The following is a 22789-nucleotide window of genomic DNA, read 5'->3' on the forward strand; positions in this document are numbered from 1 at the left end:
TGTGTGAAATAGTTAAAAAATGGAATCCATTTAGCTCTATTTGTTTTGCTACAATGATTGAAAATAAATATGGCCATCTCCTACTGATAGAAGTCCTCTCTTGCAGAAAACAAGTGCAAAAGCTTTTTCAAAATTTTATTTGTACATTCACCACTTACAGGAGTAAACAAAAAAAGAAAAGCTTTAATAATGATTTTTAAAACTATTAAAACCATTTGTGTGGCGTTCTAATATGCACCCCTTCTCCAGCTTGCGTTGACCGTATAGGGAGAAGCCTATTGGGGGATTTGGGGGGGTTGACAAAGGATGCACAGAAAGAAGCATGTAGAAGATGAAGACATCAGAGGAGTGTGTGTCATTTCTAATCTCTTGCAGATAATATAGTCTCATCCCTCAAACTAAACAAAGACACAGGGGACAGAACACTGCACAACCCTGTCAGTCCTCCCTAGGACACAAGGCGGAGGACGGCGGACTGGGACAGCATGCAGCAATGACGAAGCACCCCACAGAAACCAGTTGTGGAACACACACAACACTGGGGAAGGCTAAAAACCGATGTGTGTGTATACACAGAACTCTACGTAGAGCACTTACGCTTCAGAGACACATGGGGGAGGGTTGGTTGCCTTACCGTCGATCTGCCAAGAATAGAATATAAAAAAAATGAATAAGAAAACACTCAGGCAAAATGAACACAAATAAAATCTCAAGACAGATAGCAGTCTGGGGGAAAACTAAACCATGGTCCCTATCTGTATGTGTGTCAGTGTGCGTTTAAAAAAAAAGTGACAGATAGTGACTACACCTGTTGGTCTACTGTAGGGTCTTATATTGTAATGAAGTAAATGTAGTGATGGGGAATGGGGGGTTATTTTAAGACAGTTCCAGCCACACCGATTCCCTCTAGCATCGTCTGTCACGAGGTGGGGTGTCACTGCGGCTGCGGGAGCGTCTGCCCCCCCCTGCACTGCTGCCCCGAGGTCTGCGGTAGCCACCTTCTCTGTGTTTGTCACTCTCTCCGTCTCTGCCCCGCTCTCTCTCTCTGTACCGCTCCCCCTCGCCTCTTTCTCCAGATGCGGCACTCCCGGCTTTCATCCTTTCTTTCCGCTCTTCCTCCCTTTTCTTCTCCACCTCCTCTTGCTGCGCTTTCCTCCTCTTCTCTCGCTCCTTCATCCTCTCCTGTCGAGCTGCTTCCTTCTGTGCAACCTGCCACAGAGACAGAACATGGGAGAATATCAGAGGTGTGGAATGTGAACAATTTAAATCAATACTTTCAACAAATGTAAGGAAGGACATGTGGACCCCATATCATCAATAAGAAATGAATGTATTATCTTGTTCACATAGTTGAGTTGTGCGTGTGTGTGTATAACCGACCTGCTCTTCTGTGAGGGGGAGCCAGTATATACAAGGGGCTGCTTTGGTTTTATTGAACAGGTCATCCAGCAGTTTGACAGGAGGTTCGTCTGCAGCTTTCTCTGAAGAAACAACACAAACACAAAGAGTAAACATACAGTTGACCCAACAGGGCACAGATCTAAACCCCCATCTCTCCATCACCAACTCCTCACCTTTCTTGTCCGTCTTCCTCTCCTTGCGTTTCCTCTCTCTGGAGCGGGATCGTCTGGGGCCCGCTTCCTCTCCAGTTTTTCCTGGACCAAAGTCCCGGACCTTGTCCCTGTCCCACTCCCTCTCAGCCCGGGACCTCTCCCTGCGCTCCATCTCACGTTCTCGCTCCGCCCACTGGTCTCGCTCGGGCAGGAGAGGGGGCAAGGCCACCCCTCGAACAGGCACCGCCGCAGCCCCCCGCTCACACACCCCAGCCCTCTCAGGGGGAGGCAGGCATCTGTGGAAGTCCAGCTAAACACACACACAGAGGAAAAGGAGTTACCATAAGGAACACCATAAGAACTGAAACATGAAAGAACTGGGGAACGATATCCATCATAGGTAGGGCAAAACCACGAGGACCCAGACACTCTTACCTCGTCTTGCTGACTGAAGTCCACACTGAGGAACTTGGGGTTGCTCTGAGGCCATTTCACCCCATGCAGGGCTGCACGTGTGGCCATTGACTCCTCTGCACTGGAGTACTGGAAGAGACAGGAGAGCAAGACAGGACATCCATTAGGGACAGTGAGGATTGCCTTAGATAAGACAGATAGTAGGGAGATATAGGAGCTGCTCTGGGCCGCATCTCAAATGACACCCTAATCCCCCCTATAGTCAAATACACTATCTTTGACCATAGTAGTGTACTATACGGAGAATAGGACGTCGGTTGAGACGCAGCACTGGATTCAGGATGACGGCCAACAGACAGAGACGTACTGTGACGTAGCAGTGAGATTTGATCTTGTCGATCCAGAAGCCGTCCTCGAGCACAGTGCCGGTCCTGCCGAGCAGCTCCTTCAGCTGGCCCAGGGTGAACGGCCGAACCAGGTTGGACACGTGGACGATGTTGGACATTTTGCCTCGTGGAGGAGAGGGCTGCTTGGCCGTGCGGACAGGGTCGTCTATGGTGATGGACACGCCAGACTTCTGCTGGCTGATGGAGCGACGGATCAATGTGTCACTGGGGGTCACTGAGGAGAGGAAAGGATAGAGATACATCAACCTGAACTCACTCAACATATCAAAGGGTAGAATGTAGCCCAGGGTTAGAGGTTTTGATCTGATCTGATAATTAAGCACACAGTCCCCTGTAGCACAGTTGGTAGAGCATGGCGCTTGCAATGCCAGGGTTGTGGGTTCGTTTCCCAAGGGGGGCCAGTATGAAAATGTATGCACTCACTAACTGTAAGTCGCTCTGGATAAGAGCGTCTGCTAAATGACTAAAATGTTTAAAATGTTAAGTTGCTCTTTAATTTTGGATCAATCTATTACCTGTTTTCATCTCCATGTCATGGCTGGGGGGAGAGGGGCATTGTGTCTCCATGGAGTCTCTCTGGAATGAGTCGTCCAACTTCTCCCCTCTGTCTCCTTTAAACTCCCCTCCATGCTCTCGGTCTTCCTCCTCATGTTCACTCCTCTTGGACTCCTTCTGTCCATTCTCCTGGGTCACTGACGGGACCACCTACATTACATTAGAGGTGGGTGGGGAAGAGGAGGCAGCGGCACACAGATGTTTTAATATGACATTCACAAATGCTAATACCTTTGGGTCAATTAAGAATGTTAGCCGTTATAGTAAATCCTACTGAATGCACCTTTATTAATGACTGCAGCAAAACCAATTTCCAGTAATACATTCCTACTACTTGAAACTAGATAAATGTACAGTCCACAGACCAGGTGAAGTTAAACTCTGACCTGTGTGACTGTGCGTCTGATCTTGAGGTCCTGCTCGCCCTGCTCCCTGTCCTCCTCCTCCACCCCAGAGAGGTGATCCTCCTCCCGGTGCAGATCCACCACCACCTCCTGGCCTGGACATGGCCTGATGTCTGGGATCAGAGACTGGGGAGAAACAGAATTAACAGATTAGGGGTGGAAGAAAAGGAAAAAAAGCATCAAGACTCAACAACAGATAGTAAAAGGTTTGTTAGTATTCATTATGAGAAGGTGTTTTAGATAAGTAATATGTACAACAGTATTTTTTGCAGCGTAATTGATCATGCTATACCTTCAGAGAGTCTGTGGTGATGCTCATGGATGATTTCTTGGCTGTGACTGCAGTGCTGGATCCCCACCTCCTCTTCCTCCCGGCCCCAGACTCTGTCTCGCCCTCTGCACTGACAGCACCTTGAGAGAGCTTGCTGCCTGGAACACAGAAGGGAATTGAACCATGGCCAAACGCATAATCGCAAGCACACACAGACAACGCACGACACCGCATCTATAACTGGCTCTCACTCACACACAGGCAAATTAAACGAAAAACCAAGACTACCTACTGGGCTGAAGAAAACAATCAACCAAAACAGGCATGAGCATTTAGAGGGAGGTATACTCACTGCTAAGGGAGATCCTACGGGCTGTGAATGCCTTTGGTGTCAAACTCTGGGAAAAAAAAGAAATAAACACACCCCAAAGTACAGAGGGGAAAGGTGAGAGGCAGAGATGGAGAGGTGCATGGACAGATTGAAGGGAAGACAGGACAAGAGAGAGTGGGTGGGTGCACAAGGGAAGAGAAACTAGGTGAGAGAGACTGCAGGTCACTTTCCACCTCAACATATGACAACCAGACAATGAATAGCACCGGAGTCATATTGAACCGCAATATATATGGCTCTCAATGGCACACTGTAGTGAGCATACTGTGGATTATATCTATGCTTGGTCTCAAAACAGTGTGTATGGCTTTAAGATATGTAACATTAATGACTGAAGCCCCAAATGTGTTTATGATTGGTGTAGAAAGGTGTTAGGGGAGCCGAAGTCTCATACACACAGAAAGACAGATAGATAGTAGCTTGATGGCAATACTGCAGTTGAAATTAATTTCACTTTCATAGAACATCTGAATAGTGTAGCTGGTAAACTAAGTGGCTGCCAGGATTACTGAGACATACAACAAGACTATGAAATATTTGGTGGTTTACAACCGTTTTCATTCAAAACTGCAGTAGCCATAAATATGTAAATTAATCCATTTGGATTTGACAATTATGTCGGAATCAATTCCCCCATTTTAGGCTAAGAGGAGGTAGTCGACAAACTATGCATTTCCTAATTATAGTTTTTTGATAGAAAATAACATTGAGAAAATGACTACTTATTCCCTGGTACCACTGACACCTGATCCTTACTGGGTTGGATATGGCCCAATCTTGACTGCATGTACTGTATCTAGGCAACAAGGGTCCAATCAAAGGAGGTTGTGAAGTTTGGGTGGATATCTGACAGCTGGTTGACAGGATGGGCTCTGTAGTTCAGTGGGGGCGGGGCTTGAGTGGCTTTTGAAAAGGTTTTGGAGTCAAGTCCTTAAGAGCTCAGGCATCAGTCCTTTCAGATCTTTGTCCAACTGAGGTTAAATGGAGATGGGATAATCAATGTTGAACAAGAGTCACTCCAAAAACTAGAAGGGGCGTAAGCATACACCCCTTTTCTCAGGGGCATCAGAAGACAGTCTGTTGGGTGACAGGTTGTAGCAGAAAAAGGGATCCAATTGGCAAATCCCTATTTCAGCCAACAATCTGACATGTTTGGTTGTGAGTCCAAAGAAATGCTAAAAACCATTGAGAATAATATAAAATGTCCGAGATCATGTCTTTGAAAAACAGCGATGAAGAGAAGCCCCAAGTTGGCCTCATGAGAGATTCATTCGGATCCCATTCTGAACAGTTGGAGAACAAAATCCAAAAATGTTATTTCTCAGAGAAACCGTTTAGTCCAGGAAAAAAAAGATTCACCAGTTAAACTGTCCATGCATGTCCATTAAGCAGTACATTCGTGTGTAGATGATGAGAAGACAAATGTACTGAAGCGACCCCATCGGAAGCCATCTACAGGCCTGTCGTTGAAGGGTTTGAAACAGTCTATAGAGTGTCTGCCTCTTCATCTCCACTCTGACCCCTCTGTGTGGTGAGATTGTACGTGGCCATACAGGTGTGTATGAACCAGTTGAGCCAGGTGTTGGTGACAGACAGACGAGATCAGTCATCCCAAACCCTCAGCCCATTAGTCCAATCAAGTGCCATCTCCGTGACAACGTGGCCTTTGTTGCCACAGCTGTCCCACTGCAGTGCAGACTCGGGGGGCCTATCTGTGGTATACCCAGGGCTCTTGGGGACATTGGAACAGGTGCAGCAGTAGTAGTGGCAGAAGTAGTATGCAGGTACCATTAGGGGCAATGGAAGAGGCATGAGCACCTTTATAACAAAGCAATCAATGGGGTTTTAAACATCAGCCACAGAAGGAGCATCTCCTCTGCTGGTTCTGTCTGAGACAGCATCAGCAAAGGTTTAAAAAAAATACACAGCTAATTATTATTTATTGTTTTACACCTTGCTCATATTTTTTTTTTAAGGTGCAATGTCACCAAATCAGTATCTTAATACTACATAAAAAAAATAACCTAAAAGCACTTAATTGCCTACAATGAGATAGGGGATATAAAGCAAAAGGAACATGAGAGACATTGTTAACTGGAGAATACGGAGCACTGATACGCTCAATAGCACCACCTAAAACTATGACCAAAAACAAACACCTCATCTCTCATTCCTCAACGAAGTGGTTAGTTTTGATGGCTGACAACTGGAGTGATGCCTCCTCACTGGTTGGCCAGTGACAGTCCAAGCCCTCTTTAGAGTCATAAAGTTCCAGTGTTCCTCAGTGGCCTTACCTCCTCACTGCTCTCAGGAGCCCTCTTAGGCTCAGCCATGGCAGCCTCATTCACCTCCCTATGAAAAAAAGAGAGAGAGAGCGAGAGCGAGACAGAGAGTGTGTGGTTCTGGTTAGTTGCAAAAAGGTATTCAGAACAATAGGGTCAAAAAAATATGCAATATGGGGATAGGATGTACAAGCAATATGGTAGTGTCCTGTCCAAAAAAAGAATGGCCTGCCTAACAGGGTGCTCCATACAGATTGGTGTAGAAGAGAAGAGGTGCAACATCTGCTGCAAATACTACATATGACCAAATAAGGCAGGAATCCCTCATTTGCAAATGTGCTTTTTAAGCATTTACTTCCATTAGAGAACAAACCTCATTTATAAAATATTAGGCGTTTGTTTTGTGCTTAATCAAATCCCAGAACTTGCTCTATTAGAATGTAATTATGCTTCTGTAAAAACTGAATTTGATATATGAAATTAGGTCTGCTAACAAAATGACAATAGATAAATGTGTATGCTTATTATTGCCATTCGCGCATTCTCTTTCCAATTCATGCAGATTCTGCAGTCACTTCGAAAAGCAAGGCATTTTGGAATATGCTATTCAAGCGCAATCCCTTTTCATTCATTCCGTCAAGGAGCGGCACAGTACAATGAGAGCGGTGACTGAACGCCCCCCCATACACCTCCCGTCCACCCCCACACTCATTCAACAGGACTCTTCTGCTTCGGATTAATAATCTAAGAGCGCAACATTTATCGCTACAAAATTGCAATGGGTTCTAAAAGAGCTGGACGACAAAACAATGTCGCTACAATGAAACACCGCAATTTGGGTGTTAATATAAAATCCCAGCACAACCACGAGCAGTCTCTTCTCTTCCTACCTCATGCTTTCCGGCTTTTAATCCCCCCGGACAGCATTTTTACAGAGCCCGGTAGATAGCCAAATATCTCAGCCCGATTAAACTATACAAGGAGACACGCGTTGCGATAAATTCGGCTGCTGGCGGATGCAATGCTTTGTCATCGGTTACAACCAAACCATACACGCAGCACAGCCATACTGAATTGAATGAAAAATGACAGGAAAAAGGACCCTCATCTTCTCAGCCACACCGGTTTCTAGGCAGGCGCATTAAACGCCTGACGGGAATTTTATTAACCTGTGATTCTTCCATTGACAACCCATTTAATAATAGGGGGTCAAGCACTGCATGTTTTAATGGTATTGTTCTTTTCCTGCTGTTTTATCTACAAATAGGGATGGTAAATCTTGCGAGGTTGACACTTGTATTCTCAGGTATTTTTCAGATTGGCTTTATGATGGAGTTATGCGTTTGGAATGGCAAACTTTATAAGCAGTATCCTGAATGCACATAGACACCACACAAAAGTTAGCAATCTTTTTTTAAGGTAATAATTTTATGTGGAGCATGGGTGGCCTGGAAATTAATGTGATTCATCTGGGTCATATCGGAAACCTGTAGCCACTAGCCAGTTATCACCCCATTTCAAATCATTTTACTAGGCTTGCTTGAATGATGAGCCAAGCAGACAATAACCGAAATGACCTTGAGTTGATGGTAACGTTCCTTCTAAACTGACTTGCCGGGTTCAGAAGAAATATCAGCCCATGGAGAGAAGCACAAGATTGAATTTAACTCAACTTTCTAGAATTTCCCCTGTTAGTTAACACTATCAACTTTTCCCTTTACTGTGGCAATTGTGATCGAATCAACGCAATATTAACCACTTTCAATGCAACATAGTGAAACAAAACAAACTATGCAAGAGATTTTGTTGTAGCCAGAACGCATCAGAGTAGGATTCTATTGCCCACGACTCAGCCACTACTCTACACAGACCGGTGCGGCATAACCAATCAGAGCTGCAATAGGCCTATATGCAAATAGACTATTGCCATATATGGATCTGTGCAATTTATTTTGAAATGGACTGTTTATAGCTGTGGTCGTGAGTAGATGTGCTTGTTTTGAGATCAAAGCAAGAGCTGCATGTAGCCACATATGCACATTTTGTTCATATCCTTTGCTAGTTAGAGTTATTAGCCCAGTTATACATAATTTGTAGTCAGAGATAGGGGAGTGATTGCTTCCTACAAGAGCACAAAACGTGTACATTTCTACACATCTTTGAAAAGCAAGTCAGTTCTATATCGTGGAGCTCCGCCCCATAGGGGAGCTCTGCTCCTATTGGTTTACCTACTGCCCTAAGGCAGCATCAGCCTGAGACAAAATTATACACACACCTGCAGCCAATAGGAGTACAGGTGTCCCTATAAGAGGGGATGCCTCCCCTCAATCAGCCTCCCTTTATCTTCAGCGACTGGACTAGACTGAAGAAGCCAAGAAGAGACGAAGAGAAGACTCAGGACGAGATACGACGTCAATTTTCCAGTTCATCGACGTCGTCCTAAATGAGCACACCAGGAAATGTTCCACCCTCAAAAGCTCTTTTCAGAGCTCAATGCCGCTGTTCCTCCATGGTGGCTCTGTTTCGTGTGTTTGGTTGCGCAGCACGCCAAGGATGGAATCAGCGATCCCCCTATTTGCGTCAGCTGCGCCCTCCTTTCTTTAAAGGAGAGGAAGCAGCGCTGGGCGTTTTTCAGGGAGGATATACCCTTGGAGGATGTGCTCTCAGTGCTAGCCTCAGCCTCTGAGGCATCATCTGAGGGCACCGACTCTGAGGATGACAGGAAGAATGGGGAAGAGATGGATATTCCAATGGAACAATCCGTTCCTCTGACCCAGACTTTCAAGACCCCCTTTCCAGTGGAGAGTGAGAGGTCTTGTAGCTCCCTGGGCGATGACGACACAGGCTCTGAGAGATCAGTAGCCCTGTCCTTCGCAGCGGCCTCTCTGCGCTCAGACTTTCCTGGGCTCATTGAACGGGCTGCCAAACGACTAGAGATAGCGCTGCCCCCCATTCCCCCCTCTGCGGAAGTGGATATGATGGAGGGCGGACCCTATTCTCGGCCGAGAAGGGCGGCAGAGCCATTGGCTCCAGCCATGCCCTATCTCAGCAAATACGTCGGGGGCTCATGGGAGGCACGTTTAGTGGCGCGTTCGCCAGCTAAAGCGTACTGCCCATTCACTAGAGTGGAAGGAAGTATCTAGTGCCGGGTTCGAGTCCCTGGCCCTCCTCCAAAAAAGCCACTTTGCCAACACAAAAAGACAGACTTACAGCGCAGCTGGCAGAGAAGTCCTTCACGTTGGGAGCCCAAGCTGTAGCAGCAGCTAACAATATTGCCCTCCTCGCAGCCTCTCTATCCCGTTTAACAACGGGTAGAACTGAGCTCACGAGTGAGGAGGTGGAAGAGGCGTCTAGAATATCTGCCGCTATTCTTCACCTAACTCAGGCGTCGGCTGTATGTGCGGGGAGGTCCATGGCCACTTCGGTGGTCACGAAGCGACACCTCTGGCTGTCTTTGACGGCCATGAAGGAGACCGACAGAGCGTCACTGCTCAACGCCCCCCTCTCTGACGACGGTCTCTTCGGAGTCGTCGTCAAAGAGGCGACGGAGCGTTTTGCAAAGATGGACGAGGAGAAGAAGCAGCTGGGAAGACACCTGCCATTGGCAGGGAAGTCTAGCCACACGCCACAAAAGCAGTCTACCTCCAACTCCCCCAGTAGAGCAGGATCTACAGCGAGGCGGCGTGCCAGGCGTCAGACGTCAGCCGCGAGCAGCAGGCGAGTGGGCCCCGCCCCCCCAGCAGCACCTGTGGCTACGACGATTCCGCCGGCGAGGGAGGTGATCACGACGTCGACCTGGCAGCACCCTAAGGGGGCGCACAAGAGACGACGTCAATGACGGAACGAGGGGGAGAGAATGGGAGCTGGCTCGGCGTGTAGAACGACTGAGCCCACTATTCCCCCCCACCCTTCTGTACAGGGTATGGAGGAGACTGTTTTAATGTGTTTAATAAAGAGTTGGCTCCCATTGACATTGTCACAAGAGAGCCCCTTTTCCATAACACGTCTGAGAACGTTCAGAGTACTTCACGCCCTATGTCTCTAATACCTAATAGAGACCTCTCGTCACAGACTCCTAGGAGTGCTGTAGTGAGTGTCTCACATAGCAGGCAGCAGTCTCCGCCAGATAATGGCATGATGACGCGACCGCTATCTGGGGATGGCGCTCTGTCTCAGGCTAACACCTCAGTCAGTGCAGCTCAGACCCGTGCTGCGTTCACGGAGGGCCGGAATACTAGAGTTACGGGTGTAACTAACGTATTGGCGCCCCCACTTCTCTCAGAACGCGCTGATGTTTCCTCTCCCTTTCATGGGAGGCCCGCCTTGGGCTGTTCCACCACCTCAGTGCTGGGGAACAGCGGCGGCAAGGGCCATCGAGGAATACAGGTCATTCCTACTGAACGTACCACAGCTTCGCGCTCGCCCGCTTTCTCTGCATTGCTGGGAGTGGCGGCGAAGCTGTACCCTCTCACGCTGGCTAGACCAGACGTTGCAGAAGGGTTATGCCATCCAATTCCATCGGACCCCGCCCCCATTCAGGGGAGTGGTGGAGATGGTGATGAAAACGCCTGAAAAAGTGGCCGCTCTGGTGTCAGAGATTACGGAACTTTTGGCAAAGGAGGCGGTCACAGTAGTTCCCAAGGAGCAAAGGAACAAAGGGCTATATTCGCCCTACTTCCTGGTGCCCAAAAAGACAGGGGGAACGAGGCCGATATTGGATTTACACATTCTCAACGAGAGCGTAACCAAACGGCCCTTCCGAATGCTCACGACAAAACGTCTGCTGGAATGTGTCCAGAAAGGAGACTTTTGTACAAGCATAGACCTAAAGGACGCGTACTTTCATGTGCCGGTGCAGCCGCGTCACAGAAAGTTTCTGCGATTTGCCTTTCAAGGGTGGCGTACGAATACACGAGGATGCCATTCGGGTACGCCCTGGCACCTCGCACGTTCTCCAAGTGTGTAGAGGCGGCATTGGAACCGTTGCGTCGTCAGGGAATAAGGCTACTAGCCTACCTAGACGACCTACTGGTTCTCGCCCCGTCAGCAGATCTGGCGTTCACTCACACGACACAGACAGTGATTCATCTCACGCGTCTGGGGTTCGCTGTGAATTGGAAAAAGAGCGCGCCCTGGCCCAGTCATCAGATTGTCTACCTGGGGATACAGCTAGACACTAATGATGAGGGCTCGAATTTCGGACCCTCGAAGGGTAGTCTTGTTGCTAGCCCTGAGAAAGTGTCTTCCAAATCAGCCGGTAACGGCGCTGTCAGTCATGTCACTCTTGGGTCTCATGTCGTCAGCCCATTTCGTGGTTCCGCTGGGACTCCTGCGCATGCGCAGGATGCAGCGATGGTTTGCCCAACTAAGACTAGACCCAGTGCGTCAACGTCATCGGTTGGTGGTGGTTCCTCTCTCGCTCAGCGCAGATCTGAACTATTGGAGAGACCCGCGCGTTCTCATGCACGGAGTCCCGATAGGCAAAGTGTCCTCCTTACATTCCAGTGTTTACAGATGCCTCTCTGACTGGATGGGGAGGGACATGTCAGACCCAAGCGATAGGAGGGGTGTGGCCTCTTTCGAGTCACCACATCAACCTCTTGGGAGTTGGAACCGGTTCGACTGGTTCTGACCCACTTCGCGTCTACCCTTCGGGGTCGTGATGTGCTGGTCTGGTCAGACAACCGGACCACAGTAGCCTACATAAATCGCCAGGGAGGAGTCAGGTCTCCTGCTCTCCACCGGTCGGCGGAGGAATTGTGGCTGTGGGCTCATGAGCACCTTCGCTCATTGAGAGCAGCACACATTCCGGGCTACTTGAACGTAGGAGCAGACCTCATGTCTCGAGGGGGTCCCCGAGACGACGAGTGGCGTCTGCATCAGGACATTGTTCTCCAAATTTGGGAACAGTTCGGGAGAGCCGAGGTGGACTTATTCGCGTCACGCGTGAACGCGCATTGTCCCCTATGGTTCTTTCTGAGGGAACAGGACGAACTGCCACTGGGAAGGGACGCGTTCGCGCCCCATCTGTGGCCGAGAGTTCTTCTGTATGCATTCCCTCCGATGTCCTGCATTCTCCCACTGTTAGCCAGGGTGAGATCAGTCGGGCTGTCAATAATATTGGTAGCCCCCGATCGCCCAGGGGCTCCATGGTTTGCGGAGATGAGTCAGATGTTGATTGCGCCACCTTGGCCAATTCCACATCAACCGGACGCGTTGTCTCAGGCGGGAGGCTCGATAAGGCGATTGCCCATAATCGGCCAACCACTGAAGGCTTGGCTCCTGAGAGGGACAGGCTAGAGCGCCGTGGGTTATCTGATTCAGTAATCAGGACCATACAGGGTTCACGTGCCAGTTCCACTTCCAGGGTGCAACGTTTTTTTCACAATGGTGCGTCACAGAGAATGTAGACCCCATGAACTGTCAGGTTGAGAGTGTTCTTTTGTGCAGTTTATGTTTGATAAGCAGCGATCGCCCGCCACCATTAAGGTGTTTGCAGCGGCGATTTCAGCTTGTCACGAGGGGTTTGGCAGAGACACCGTCTTCAGCCACCCTCTAGTGAAACGTTTCTTATTAGGAAAGCGGCGGCTTAGGCCAATGCCTAGAGCCACGCTTCCTCAGTGGAATTTGGCTTTGGTACTCAAAGCGCTCTGTGAGTCGCCGTTCGAGCCATTTAATCAAATACCCCTCAAGATGCTGTCTATGAAGACTGCACTGTTGCTCGCTTTGACTACTGCTAAGCGTGTTAGTGATTTGTGTGCTCTTTCGACGAGACCCGACTGCCTTGCCATTAATGGCGATTTGAGCAGAGCGGTGTTATGTCCTAACTCGGCATTTGTGCCGAAGGTTATTAAGAGCTCATATAGATCACAGACCGTGGAGCTGTGGGCTTTTTCTCCCCCTCCTCATGGGGAGAGGAAAGGCTCCATCGCCTGTGCCAAGTTCGCGCTTTGGCGTGTTACGTTGAGCGCACAGCAGCGATTAGGTCATCGCCTCAGCTGTTTGTGTGTCACGGTGCGGCTGCACTAGGTAGACCACTTTCAAAACAGCGTCTGTCTCATTGGCTTTGTGAAGGCATTGAGACAGCTTATGAGGCAGCGGGGCGACAATTGCCTCAGGGTATCAGAGCTCACTCCACTCGTGGAGTAGCAGCTTCTACTGCCCTTTTCAGAGGAACAGGGGTAGAGGATATATGTTGAGCGGCGTCATGGTCAACACAGTCTCCATTTATCCGTTTCTATCTCTTGGATATGTCTTCTAACTCTTTGGCTCAGTCTGTACTCAGCGTGGCTGAAGGGAGACTTTGAGATAGGAGGAGAGGAATGCAGGACTGTGGAGACAGGGTCTCTATCAGGTCCGCTTCTGATAGAAGGACATATTTTTTGCATGACTCCTGACTGACAGGTTCAGTACAGTAGAGGGCATGTATTGATCTGCCCACCAGTGATTCACTGGAGTGAGGCGGAATGATGGGGGATAATAGTAGTAACTTGGTTACGATACTATTATACCGGTCATGACAATTTGACAGAATGTGACGTCATCTATCTGCTTGTTCAGATTAGTATGAATCATGTTCTGGGATCTGCCCACTAATCTCTGGGTTTCCATTGATTGAGGCGGCCTACCGTGTACACAATGTAGAGTGACACTTTGTGTCATTCCATTAGTGGCCGGTATTGTTGTAACAGGATATTGAGGTATCATCTATCTGCTAGTACAGATTAGTATGGCCCGTATTCTGGTGATCTGCCCACTAGTCATTGGTGTTGCCATTGGACTAGGTGGGGCGGGTTTTTAACCGATGACGCAGTATATTGTGACACTTGTAGGGTGACAGTGGTTACAGTACTGCGGGAATTGGTTGCAGCCATTGCTAGGCCTGACCTTTTCATTTTGATGGGAAGTGTTGGGCTCGGCAGGGAGTACATTTTGGAGCGCTACGCTCCGCCTTAAACCAATAGGAGCAGAGCTCCCCTATGGGGCGGTGCTCCACGATATAGAACGATTAGTTACCGGAGTGTAACTCCAGTTCGATGAGTGGAGCGGAGCCCCATAGGACTTAAGGCCCTGCCGACCCTCTCTAGTCTCGCTGAAGATAAATATCTCGGGAGGCTGATTGAGGGGAGGCATCCCCTCTTATAGGGACACCTGTACTCCTATTGGCTGCAGGTGTGTGCATAATTTTGTCTCAGGCTGATGCTGCCTTAGGGCAGTGGGTAAACCAATAGGAGCAGAGCTCCCCTATGGGGCTCCGCTCCACTCATAGAACTGGAGTTACACTCCGGTAACTAATCGTTCAGTACAGTAGAAGGCATGTATTGATTTGCCCACCAGTGAATAACTGGGTTGAGGCGGAATGATGAGGGATAATAGTAGTAACCTTGGTTACGGTACTATTAGACCGGTCCTGACAATTTTGACGGAATGTGACGTCATCTATCTGCTTGTTCAGATTAGTATGAATCATGTTCTGGGATCTTCCCACTAATCTTTGGGGTTCCATTGATTGAGTGGGGCGGGCTACCGTGTGCACAATGTAGAGTGACACTTTGTGTCATTCCATTAGTGGCCGGTATTGTTGTAACATGATATTGAGGTATCATCTATCTGCTAGTACAGATTAGTATGGCCCGTATTCTGGTGATCTGCCCACTAGTCATTGGTGTTACTATTGGACTAGGTGGGGCGGGTTTGGACCGATGACACAGTATATTGTGACACTTTGTATTGTGATACAGTGGTTACAGTACTGCGGGACTTGGTTGCAGCCATTGCTAGGCCTGACCTTTTCATTTTGATGGGAAGTGTGGGGGGCTCGGCAGGGAGTACATTTTGGAGCGTTGCGCTCCGCCTTAAACCAATAGGAGCAGAGCTCCCCTATGGGGCGGAGCTCCACGATATAGAACGATAGTTACCGGAGTGTAACTCCAGTTCTATGAGTGGAGTGGTGCCCCATAGGACTTAAGGCCCTGCCGACCCTCTCTAGTCTCGCTGAAGATAAATATCTCGGGAGGCTGATTGAGGGGAAGCGTCCCCTCTTATAGGGACACCTGTACTCATTTTACATTTTAGTCATTTAGCAGATGCGATTATCCAGAGCGACTTACAGGAACAATTAGGGTTAAGTGCCTTGCTCAAGGGTATATCGACAGATTTTTCACCTAGTCGGCTCAGGGATTAGAACCAGCGACCTTTCGGTTACTGGCACAACGCTCTTAACCACTAAGCTACCTATTGGCTGCAGGTGTTTGCATAATTTTGTCTCAGGCTGATGCTGCCTTAGGGCAGTGGGTAAACCAATAGGAGCAGAGCTCCCCTATGGGGCTCCGCTCCACTCATAGAACTGGAGTTACACTCCGGTAACTATCGGTAAAGAGCTTTATTTTTGTCTTAAAAAGGGGCAGTGTTGTATTTTGAGACAGGCTTGAATAAGCTAAGTAGCCAATAGGCAGAGGGTAGCATAATTTGTCTGATTCTCTAACAATGGTATGGAAATACTAATACATTTTATTTGTAGTGGTTTCTTGCGTCAAACAACATTTTCAGTCACCTTGTCTGAAGGACATGTGGATAAACAGGTCAATGTCAAGCCCTGCATGTATTTTTTTTCAAAAGTCTCATGGAATGTAGGCCTACATTGAACACCACACATTGGCTGCTGCTGTAGGCTGAATGATAGAACAGCTATTTCCATGTTAAAATGTTATGGGATGCATTTTCTCCATTGTTTTTGATCACATATCACGTATATACACACACACAAACATATACAGTACCAGTCAAAAGTATGGACACACCTACTCATTCAAGTTCTTTTTTTTTTTTTTAAACTATTTTCTACATTGTAGAATAATAGTGAAGTCTTAAAAACTTAAATTGAAATAACACATAGAATCCTGTAGTAACCAAGAAAGTGTTAAACAAATCAAAATATTTTATATTTGAGATTCTTCAAATAGCCACCCTTTGCCTTGACAGCATTGCACACTATTGGCATTCTCTCAACTGGCTTCACCTGGCATGCTTTTCCAACAGTCTTCAAGGAGTTCCCACATATGCTGAGGGCTTGTTGGCTGCTTTTCCTTCACTCTGCTGTCCGACTCATCCCAAACCATCTCAATTTGGTTGAGGTCGGGGGATTGTGGAGGCCATGTCATCTGATGCAGCACTCAATCACTCTCCTTCTTGGTAAAATAGCCCTTACACAGCCTGAAGGTGTGTTGGGTCATTGTCCTGTTGAAAAGCAAATGATAGTCCCACTAAGCCCAAACCAGATGGGATGGCGTATCACTTCAGAATGCTGTGGTAGCCATGCTGGTTAAGTGTGCCTTGAATTCTAAATAAATCACAGACAGTGTCACCAGCAAAGCACCCCCACACCATAACACCACCTCCTCCATGCTTTACGGTGGGAAATACACATGCCGAGATAATCTGTTCACCCACACCGCGTCTCACAAAGCCACGGCGGTTGGAACCAAAAATCTCAAATTTGGAGACCAGACCAAAAGGACAAACTTCCACCGGTCTAATGTCTATTGCTCGTGTTTCTTGGCCCAAGCAGGTCTCTTCTTCTTATTGGTGTCCTTTAGTAGTGGTTTCTTTGCAGCAATTCGACCATAAAGGCCTGATTCACACAGTCCTCTCTGATCAGTTTATGTTAAGATCTGTCTGACTTTAACTCCGTGAAGCATTTATTTGGGCTGCCATTTCTGAGGCTGGTAACTCTAATGAACTTATCCTCTGCAGCAGAGGTAACTCTGGGTCTTCCTTTCCTGTGGCGGTCCTCATGAGAGCCAGTTTCATCATAGCGCTTGATGGTTTTTGCGACTACACTTGAAGAAACTTTCAAAGTCCTTGAAATATTCCGTATTGACTGACCTTCATGTCTTAAAGTAATGATGGACTGTATTTCTCTTCGCTTATTTGAGCTGTTCTTGGCATAATATGGACTTAGTCTTTTACCAAATAGGGCTATCTTCTGTATACCTTGTCACAGCACAACTGATTGGCTCAAACGCTTTAAGAAGGAAAGAAATTCCACAAATTAACTTTTAAGAAGGCACACCTGTTAATTTAAATGCATTCCAGGTGACTACCTCATGAAGCTGGTTGAGAGAATGCCAAGAGTGCGCAAAGCTGTCATCAAGGCAAAGGGTGGCTACTTTGAAGAATCTCAAATATAAAATATATTTGATTTGTTTAACACCTTTTTGGTTAATACATGATTCCATGTGTTATTTCATAGAATAACAGTGTAGACATCAAAACTATAATGTATTTTTTTTTTTGGTAAAAATAAAGAATAACCCTTGAATGAGTAGGTGTGTCCAAACTTTTGACTGGTAGTGTGTATATACACATATACAGTTGAAGTCGGAAGTTTACATACACCTTAGCCAAATACATTTAAGCTCAGTTTTTCACAATTCCTGACATTTAATCCTAGTAAAAATTCCCCGTCTTAGGTCAGTTAGGATCACCACTTTATTTTAAGAATGTGAAATGTCAGAAAAAGAGTAGAGTGATTTATTTCAGCTTTTATTTCTTTCATCACATTCCCAGTGGGTCAGAAGTTTACATACACTCAATTAGTATTTGGTAGCATTGCCTTTAAAATTGTTTAACTTGGGTCAAACGTTTCGAGTAGCCTTCCACAAGCTTCCCACAGTAAGTTGGGTGAATTTTGGCCCATTCCTCCTGACAGAGCTGGTGTAACAGTCAGGTTTGTAGGCCTCCTTGCTCGCACACACTTTTTCAGTTCTGCCCACAAATGTTCTATAGGATTGAGGTCAGGGCCACTCCAATACCTTGACTTTGTTGTCCTTAAACCATTTTGCCACAACTTTGGAAGTATGCTTGGGGTCATTGTCCATTTGGAAGACCCATTTGTGACCAAGCTTTAACTTCCTGACTGATGTCTTGAGATGTTGCTTCAATATTTCCACAAATGTCCTTCCTCACGATGCCATCTATTTTGTGAAGTGCACCAGTCCCTCCTGCAGCAAAGCACCCCCACAGCATGATGCTGCCACCCCCGTGCTTCATGGTTGGGATGGTGTTCTTCAGCTTGCAAGCCACCCCCTTTCTCCTCCAAACATAATGATGGTCATTATGGCCAAACAGTTCTATTTTTGTTCCATTAGACCAGGGGACATTTCTCCAAAAAGTACAATCTTTGTCCCCATGTGCAGTTGCAAACCGTAGTCTGGCTTTTTTAATGGTGGTTTTGGAGCAGTGGCTTCTTCCTTGCTGAGCGGCCTTTCAGGTTATGTCGATATAGGACTTGTTTTACTGTGGATATAGATACTTTTTTACCCGTTTCCTCCAGCATCTTCACAAGGTCCTTTGCACTTTTCGCACCAAAGTACGTTCATCTCTAGGAGACAGAACACGTCTCCTTCCTGAGCGGTAAGACGGCTGCGTGGTCCAAAGGTGTTTATACTTTCGTACTATTGTTTGTACAGATGAACGTGGTACCTTCAGGCATTTGGAAATTGCTCCCAAGGATGAACCAGACTTGTGGAGGTCTACAAATTTTTTTCTGAGGTCTTGGCTGATTTCTTTTGATTTTCCTATGATGTCAAGCAAAGAGGTACTGAGTTTGAAGGTAGGCCTTGAAATACATCCACAAGTACACCTCCAATTGACTCAAATTATGTCAATTAGCCTATCAGAAGCTTCTAAAGCCATTACATCATTTTCTGGAATTTTCCAAGCTGTTTAAAGGCACAGTCAACTTAGTGTATGTAAACTTCTGACCCACTGGAATTGTGATACAGTGAATTATAAGTGAAATAATCTGTCTGTAAACAATTGTTGGGAAAATTACTTGTGTCATGCACAAAGTAGATGTCCTAACCGACTTGCCTAAACTATAGTTTGTTAACAAGAAATTAGTGGAGTAGTTGAAAAACAAGTTTTAATTACTCCAACCTAAGTGTATGTAAACTTCCGACTTCAACTGTACATCTATACACATATACACACACGTGTGTGTCTTTTGCACCAATTCTGTAAACTGACCTTGTAGTGTCTGTCTTTACCTCCTCTCCCACGCTGTTTTTCTTCTGCCAATTGTCTTCTCCAGCAGGTATCCCAAGGAACGGCTTCTGATGGTCATAAAGTGGGTGGTGTCAGAGGGGAAGAACCATAAAAAAACAATAAAAATACACAGATATTTAGGAGATTTGTAGAGAATAAAGAGACTACAGTTTGAATCTCTGCTGACCTTTCTGTGTCTGGCTCCATCAATGGTTATGTCTTTCTCCTCCCCAGATACTCGCTTTTTGTGCTGTGGGGCTTTTGGGGCCTCAGTTGGATTCTCAGGTTGACTAACCGTTTCCTTATGCTGGGATATGGTGTTTGTCAAAGATTTCTCAGGCTAAGGGAGAGAGAGAACAAGTCAATTAATTGTATATTGGGCAAAATATCATAGACAACGTCTCGGCTTGTCTAATGGGCTATTGAGTAAGCAATGCAAAGAGCAAATACAGTACATGACAATGGACTTAATAATCATTTCATATTTCATAATTGTTTTGCTGCAAATTGTTTAACGTTCATTGTGTGCTTTACCAGCAAGAGCACACCTAGGCCTATACCCATGTACTTGCATATATATGTGCACAGGAAACCCCTTTGCCTCCATCTTTCACTACTACAGCAAAACATGTTATTAATAAATCAGAAACCTTTCTTGAAAACATCTTGAACATCTGGATTTGATCATTTGGACAAGTTGCCTTTGAACATGAATGAAATAACAGCTTCTGATCTCCAATGAACCATTGATTGTCACTAATTGGGTGGTCCTGTCAAACCTAGGCCCTGACAGAATGAAAAACAACCTAAAGAAATCTAAAGAAAGTCCAAGTACTAGGCTACATGGTTAATGAACATTACTATTCTCATATTGCTGTTGGATCACTGTCATTTCACTGATTGAGAGAGAAAGAACACCTATAGACCACTCACCCTTCTACCACTGGGAGTGGTGTGTGTTTTGCCCTGGGATGATGAGGACGAATCAGACGAACGTGAGGACGACGACCCAGAGTCAGAATCTGAGGAGTCACTAGATGAGGAAGCCCGTCTTCCCTGCTTTTCTTCTTTCTTTTGACTTCTCTCCCTTCCTTTTTCTACCTTGCCCTTCTCTGGTGGGGTTGAGGGAGGTAGCACAGCTCCCGCTGGAACCGAGGGGGCGTTTGTTTCTCTGGTCATCTCTCCCACCGCCTGTTTGTCGGTTTCCTCTTTATGTGCTTGGAGATGCTCCTCTGACGCCAGGCTCTTACCCTTTTCTTCTTCAGGACTCTTACCCATTGTGGCAATCACTGGGGTCTCCCTCTCTGGCCCTGTCGTCCCTGACGTGTTTGCTACAGAAACAAGGACCCCCTGTCTTGCAGGCTTCTTTGGTGCTGCTTGCCCAGCAGAAGGCTGGGGCCCCTGCGGTGTAACTTCCTGCTCTGGTTCCCCAGGTTTGCTGGGGGACTGGAGAGCTAAGGCCTGAGGATGGGGGCTTTCAGAGAATGTACGGGGCCTCTTGATGACCAGGGATGCTGAAGATGGGGATAGAACTAGGGGGTCTCTCAAGAAACGGAACTTCTTGAAGGAGGACTGTGGTGATAGAGACGTTGCTAGAGTTTGTGACAGGGGCGTACCAGATTCAGCTGGCTGGTTGTCTCTTGATGCTGTTTGGGGTAGGGATGGCACTTTGGGCTCCCCACCCTCCTCTGTTGCCGCCATCTTACCTGCTCCTGTGGAGAGGGGAGGAGTACGCAGGGGGGTAAGACCAATCTCACGACTACGCTTCCATGGAGGAAGATGACTAGCCCTCTCTCTTTCAGCCACCTTAGCCCTTTCCTTCTCCTGTTCCAAAGCCCTCTCCTTCTCTCTCTGCAGGACCTTCTCCTGTTCCAAAGCTCTCTCCCTCTCCTCTTTCTCTCTCTCTCTCTGCAGGACCTTCTCCTGTTCCAAAGCTCTCTCCCTCTCCTCTTTCTCTTTCTCTCTCTGCAGGACCTTCTCCTGTTCCAAAGCTCTCTCCCTCTCTTCTTTCTCCCTCTGCAGGACCTTCTCCTGTTCCAAAGCTCTCTCCAGGACCTCCTCCTGTTCCAAAGCTCTCTCCCTCTCCTCTCTCTCTCTCTGCAGGACCTTCTCCTGTTCCAAAGCTCTCTCTCTCTCCTCCTTCGCTCTCTGCAGGACCTTCTCCTGTTCCAAAGCTCTCTCCCTCTCCTCTTTCTCTCTCTGCAGGACCTTATCCTGTTCCAAAGCTCTCTCTCTCTCCTCCTTCTCTCTCTGCAGGACCTTCTCCTGTTCCAAAGCTCTCTCCCTCTCCTCTTTCGCTCTCTGCAGGACCTTATCCTGTTCCAAAGCTCTCTCCCTCTCCTCTTTCTCTCTCTGCAGGACCTTCTCCTGTTCCAAAGCTCTCTCCCTCTCCTCTTTCACTCTCTGCAGGACCTTCTCCTGTTCCAAAGCTCTCTCCTTCTCTCTCTGCAGGACCTTCTCCTGTTCCAAAGCTCTCTCCCTCTCCTCTTTCTCTCTCTGCAGGACCTTCTCCTGTTCCAAAGCTCTCTCCCTCTCCTCTTTCTCTCTCTGCAGGACCTTCTCCTGTTCCAAAGCTCTCTCCCTCTCCTCTTTCACTCTCTGCAGGACCTTCTCCTGTTCCAAAGCTCTCCCCCTCTCTTCTTTCGCTCTCTGCAGGACCTTCTCCTGTTCCAAAGCTCTCCCCCTCTCTTCTTTCTCTCTCTGCAGGACCTTCTCCTGTTCCAAAGCTCTCTCCTTCTCTCTCTGCAGGACCTTATCCTGTTCCAAAGCTCTCTCCCTCTCCTCTTTCACTCTCTGCAGGACCTTCTCCTGTTCCAAAGCTCTCCCCCTCTCTTCTTTCGCTCTCTGCAGGACCTTCTCCTGTTCCAAAGCTCTCCCCCTCTCTTCTTTCTCCCTCTGCAGGACCCTCTCCTGTTCCAAAGCTCTCTCCTTCTCTCTCTGCAGGACCTTCTCCTGTTCCAAAGCTCTCTCCCTCTCCTCCTTCTCTCTCTGCAGGACCTTCTCCTGTTCCAAAGCTCTCTCCCTCTCCTCTTTCTCTCTCTGCAGGACCTTCTCCTGTTCCAAAGCTCTCTCCCTCTCCTCATTCTCTCTCTGCAGGACCTTCTCCTGTTCCAAAGCTCTCCCCCTCTCTTCTTTCGCTCTCTGCAGGACCTTCTCCTGTTCCAAAGCTCTCCCCCTCTCTTCTTTCTCCCTCTGCAGGACCCTCTCCTGTTCCAAAGCTCTCTCCTTCTCTCTCTGCAGGACCTTCTCCTGTTCCAAAGCTCTCTCCCTCTCCTCCTTCTCTCTCTGCAGGACCTTCTCCTGTTCCAAAGCTCTCTCCCTCTCCTCTTTCTCTCTCTGCAGGACCTTCTCCTGTTCCAAAGCTCTCTCCCTCTCCTCCTCTCTCTGCAGGACCTTCTCCTGTTCCAAAGCTCTCTCCCTCTCCTCTTTCGCTCTCTGCAGGACCTTCTCCTGTTCCAAAGCTCT

The 22789-nt window shown here is 47.5% G+C and overlaps 1 protein-coding gene across 4 annotated transcripts; it reads right to left on the minus strand.

The window, feature by feature from the left end:
- Positions 1-286: 286 nt before the first annotated feature.
- On the minus strand, positions 287-21817 carry LOC121535636 (apoptotic chromatin condensation inducer in the nucleus-like). 4 transcript variants are annotated; one of them, XR_006657178.1, is made up of 15 exons: positions 21299-21817; positions 20258-21184; positions 19512-19664; positions 19307-19392; positions 6290-6347; positions 3957-4002; positions 3626-3762; positions 3316-3459; positions 2890-3079; positions 2335-2588; positions 1989-2096; positions 1575-1863; positions 1381-1481; positions 809-1209; positions 287-641 (listed from the first exon to the last, which is right to left on the minus strand). XR_006657178.1 is itself a non-coding variant. In XM_045205903.1 (15 exons), the coding sequence occupies exons 3-15, from the start codon at positions 21023-21025 to the stop codon at positions 907-909; spliced, it is 2637 nt and encodes an 878-aa protein (XP_045061838.1). In that variant the 5' UTR covers positions 21026-21184; positions 21299-21532; positions 21737-21779; the 3' UTR covers positions 287-906. The 4 variants fall into 4 exon arrangements, 3 of the variants coding, with proteins under 3 accessions (XP_045061838.1, XP_045061837.1, XP_045061839.1); XM_045205903.1 differs by having other exon boundaries at positions 287-1209; positions 21299-21532; positions 21737-21779; XM_045205902.1 differs by having other exon boundaries at positions 287-1209.
- Between the last annotated feature and the right edge of the window lie 972 nt (positions 21818-22789).

This window comes from Coregonus clupeaformis, chromosome 21 (genome assembly GCF_020615455.1).
Source record: "Coregonus clupeaformis isolate EN_2021a chromosome 21, ASM2061545v1, whole genome shotgun sequence".
Classification (NCBI taxonomy): Eukaryota; Metazoa; Chordata; class Actinopteri; order Salmoniformes; family Salmonidae; genus Coregonus; species Coregonus clupeaformis.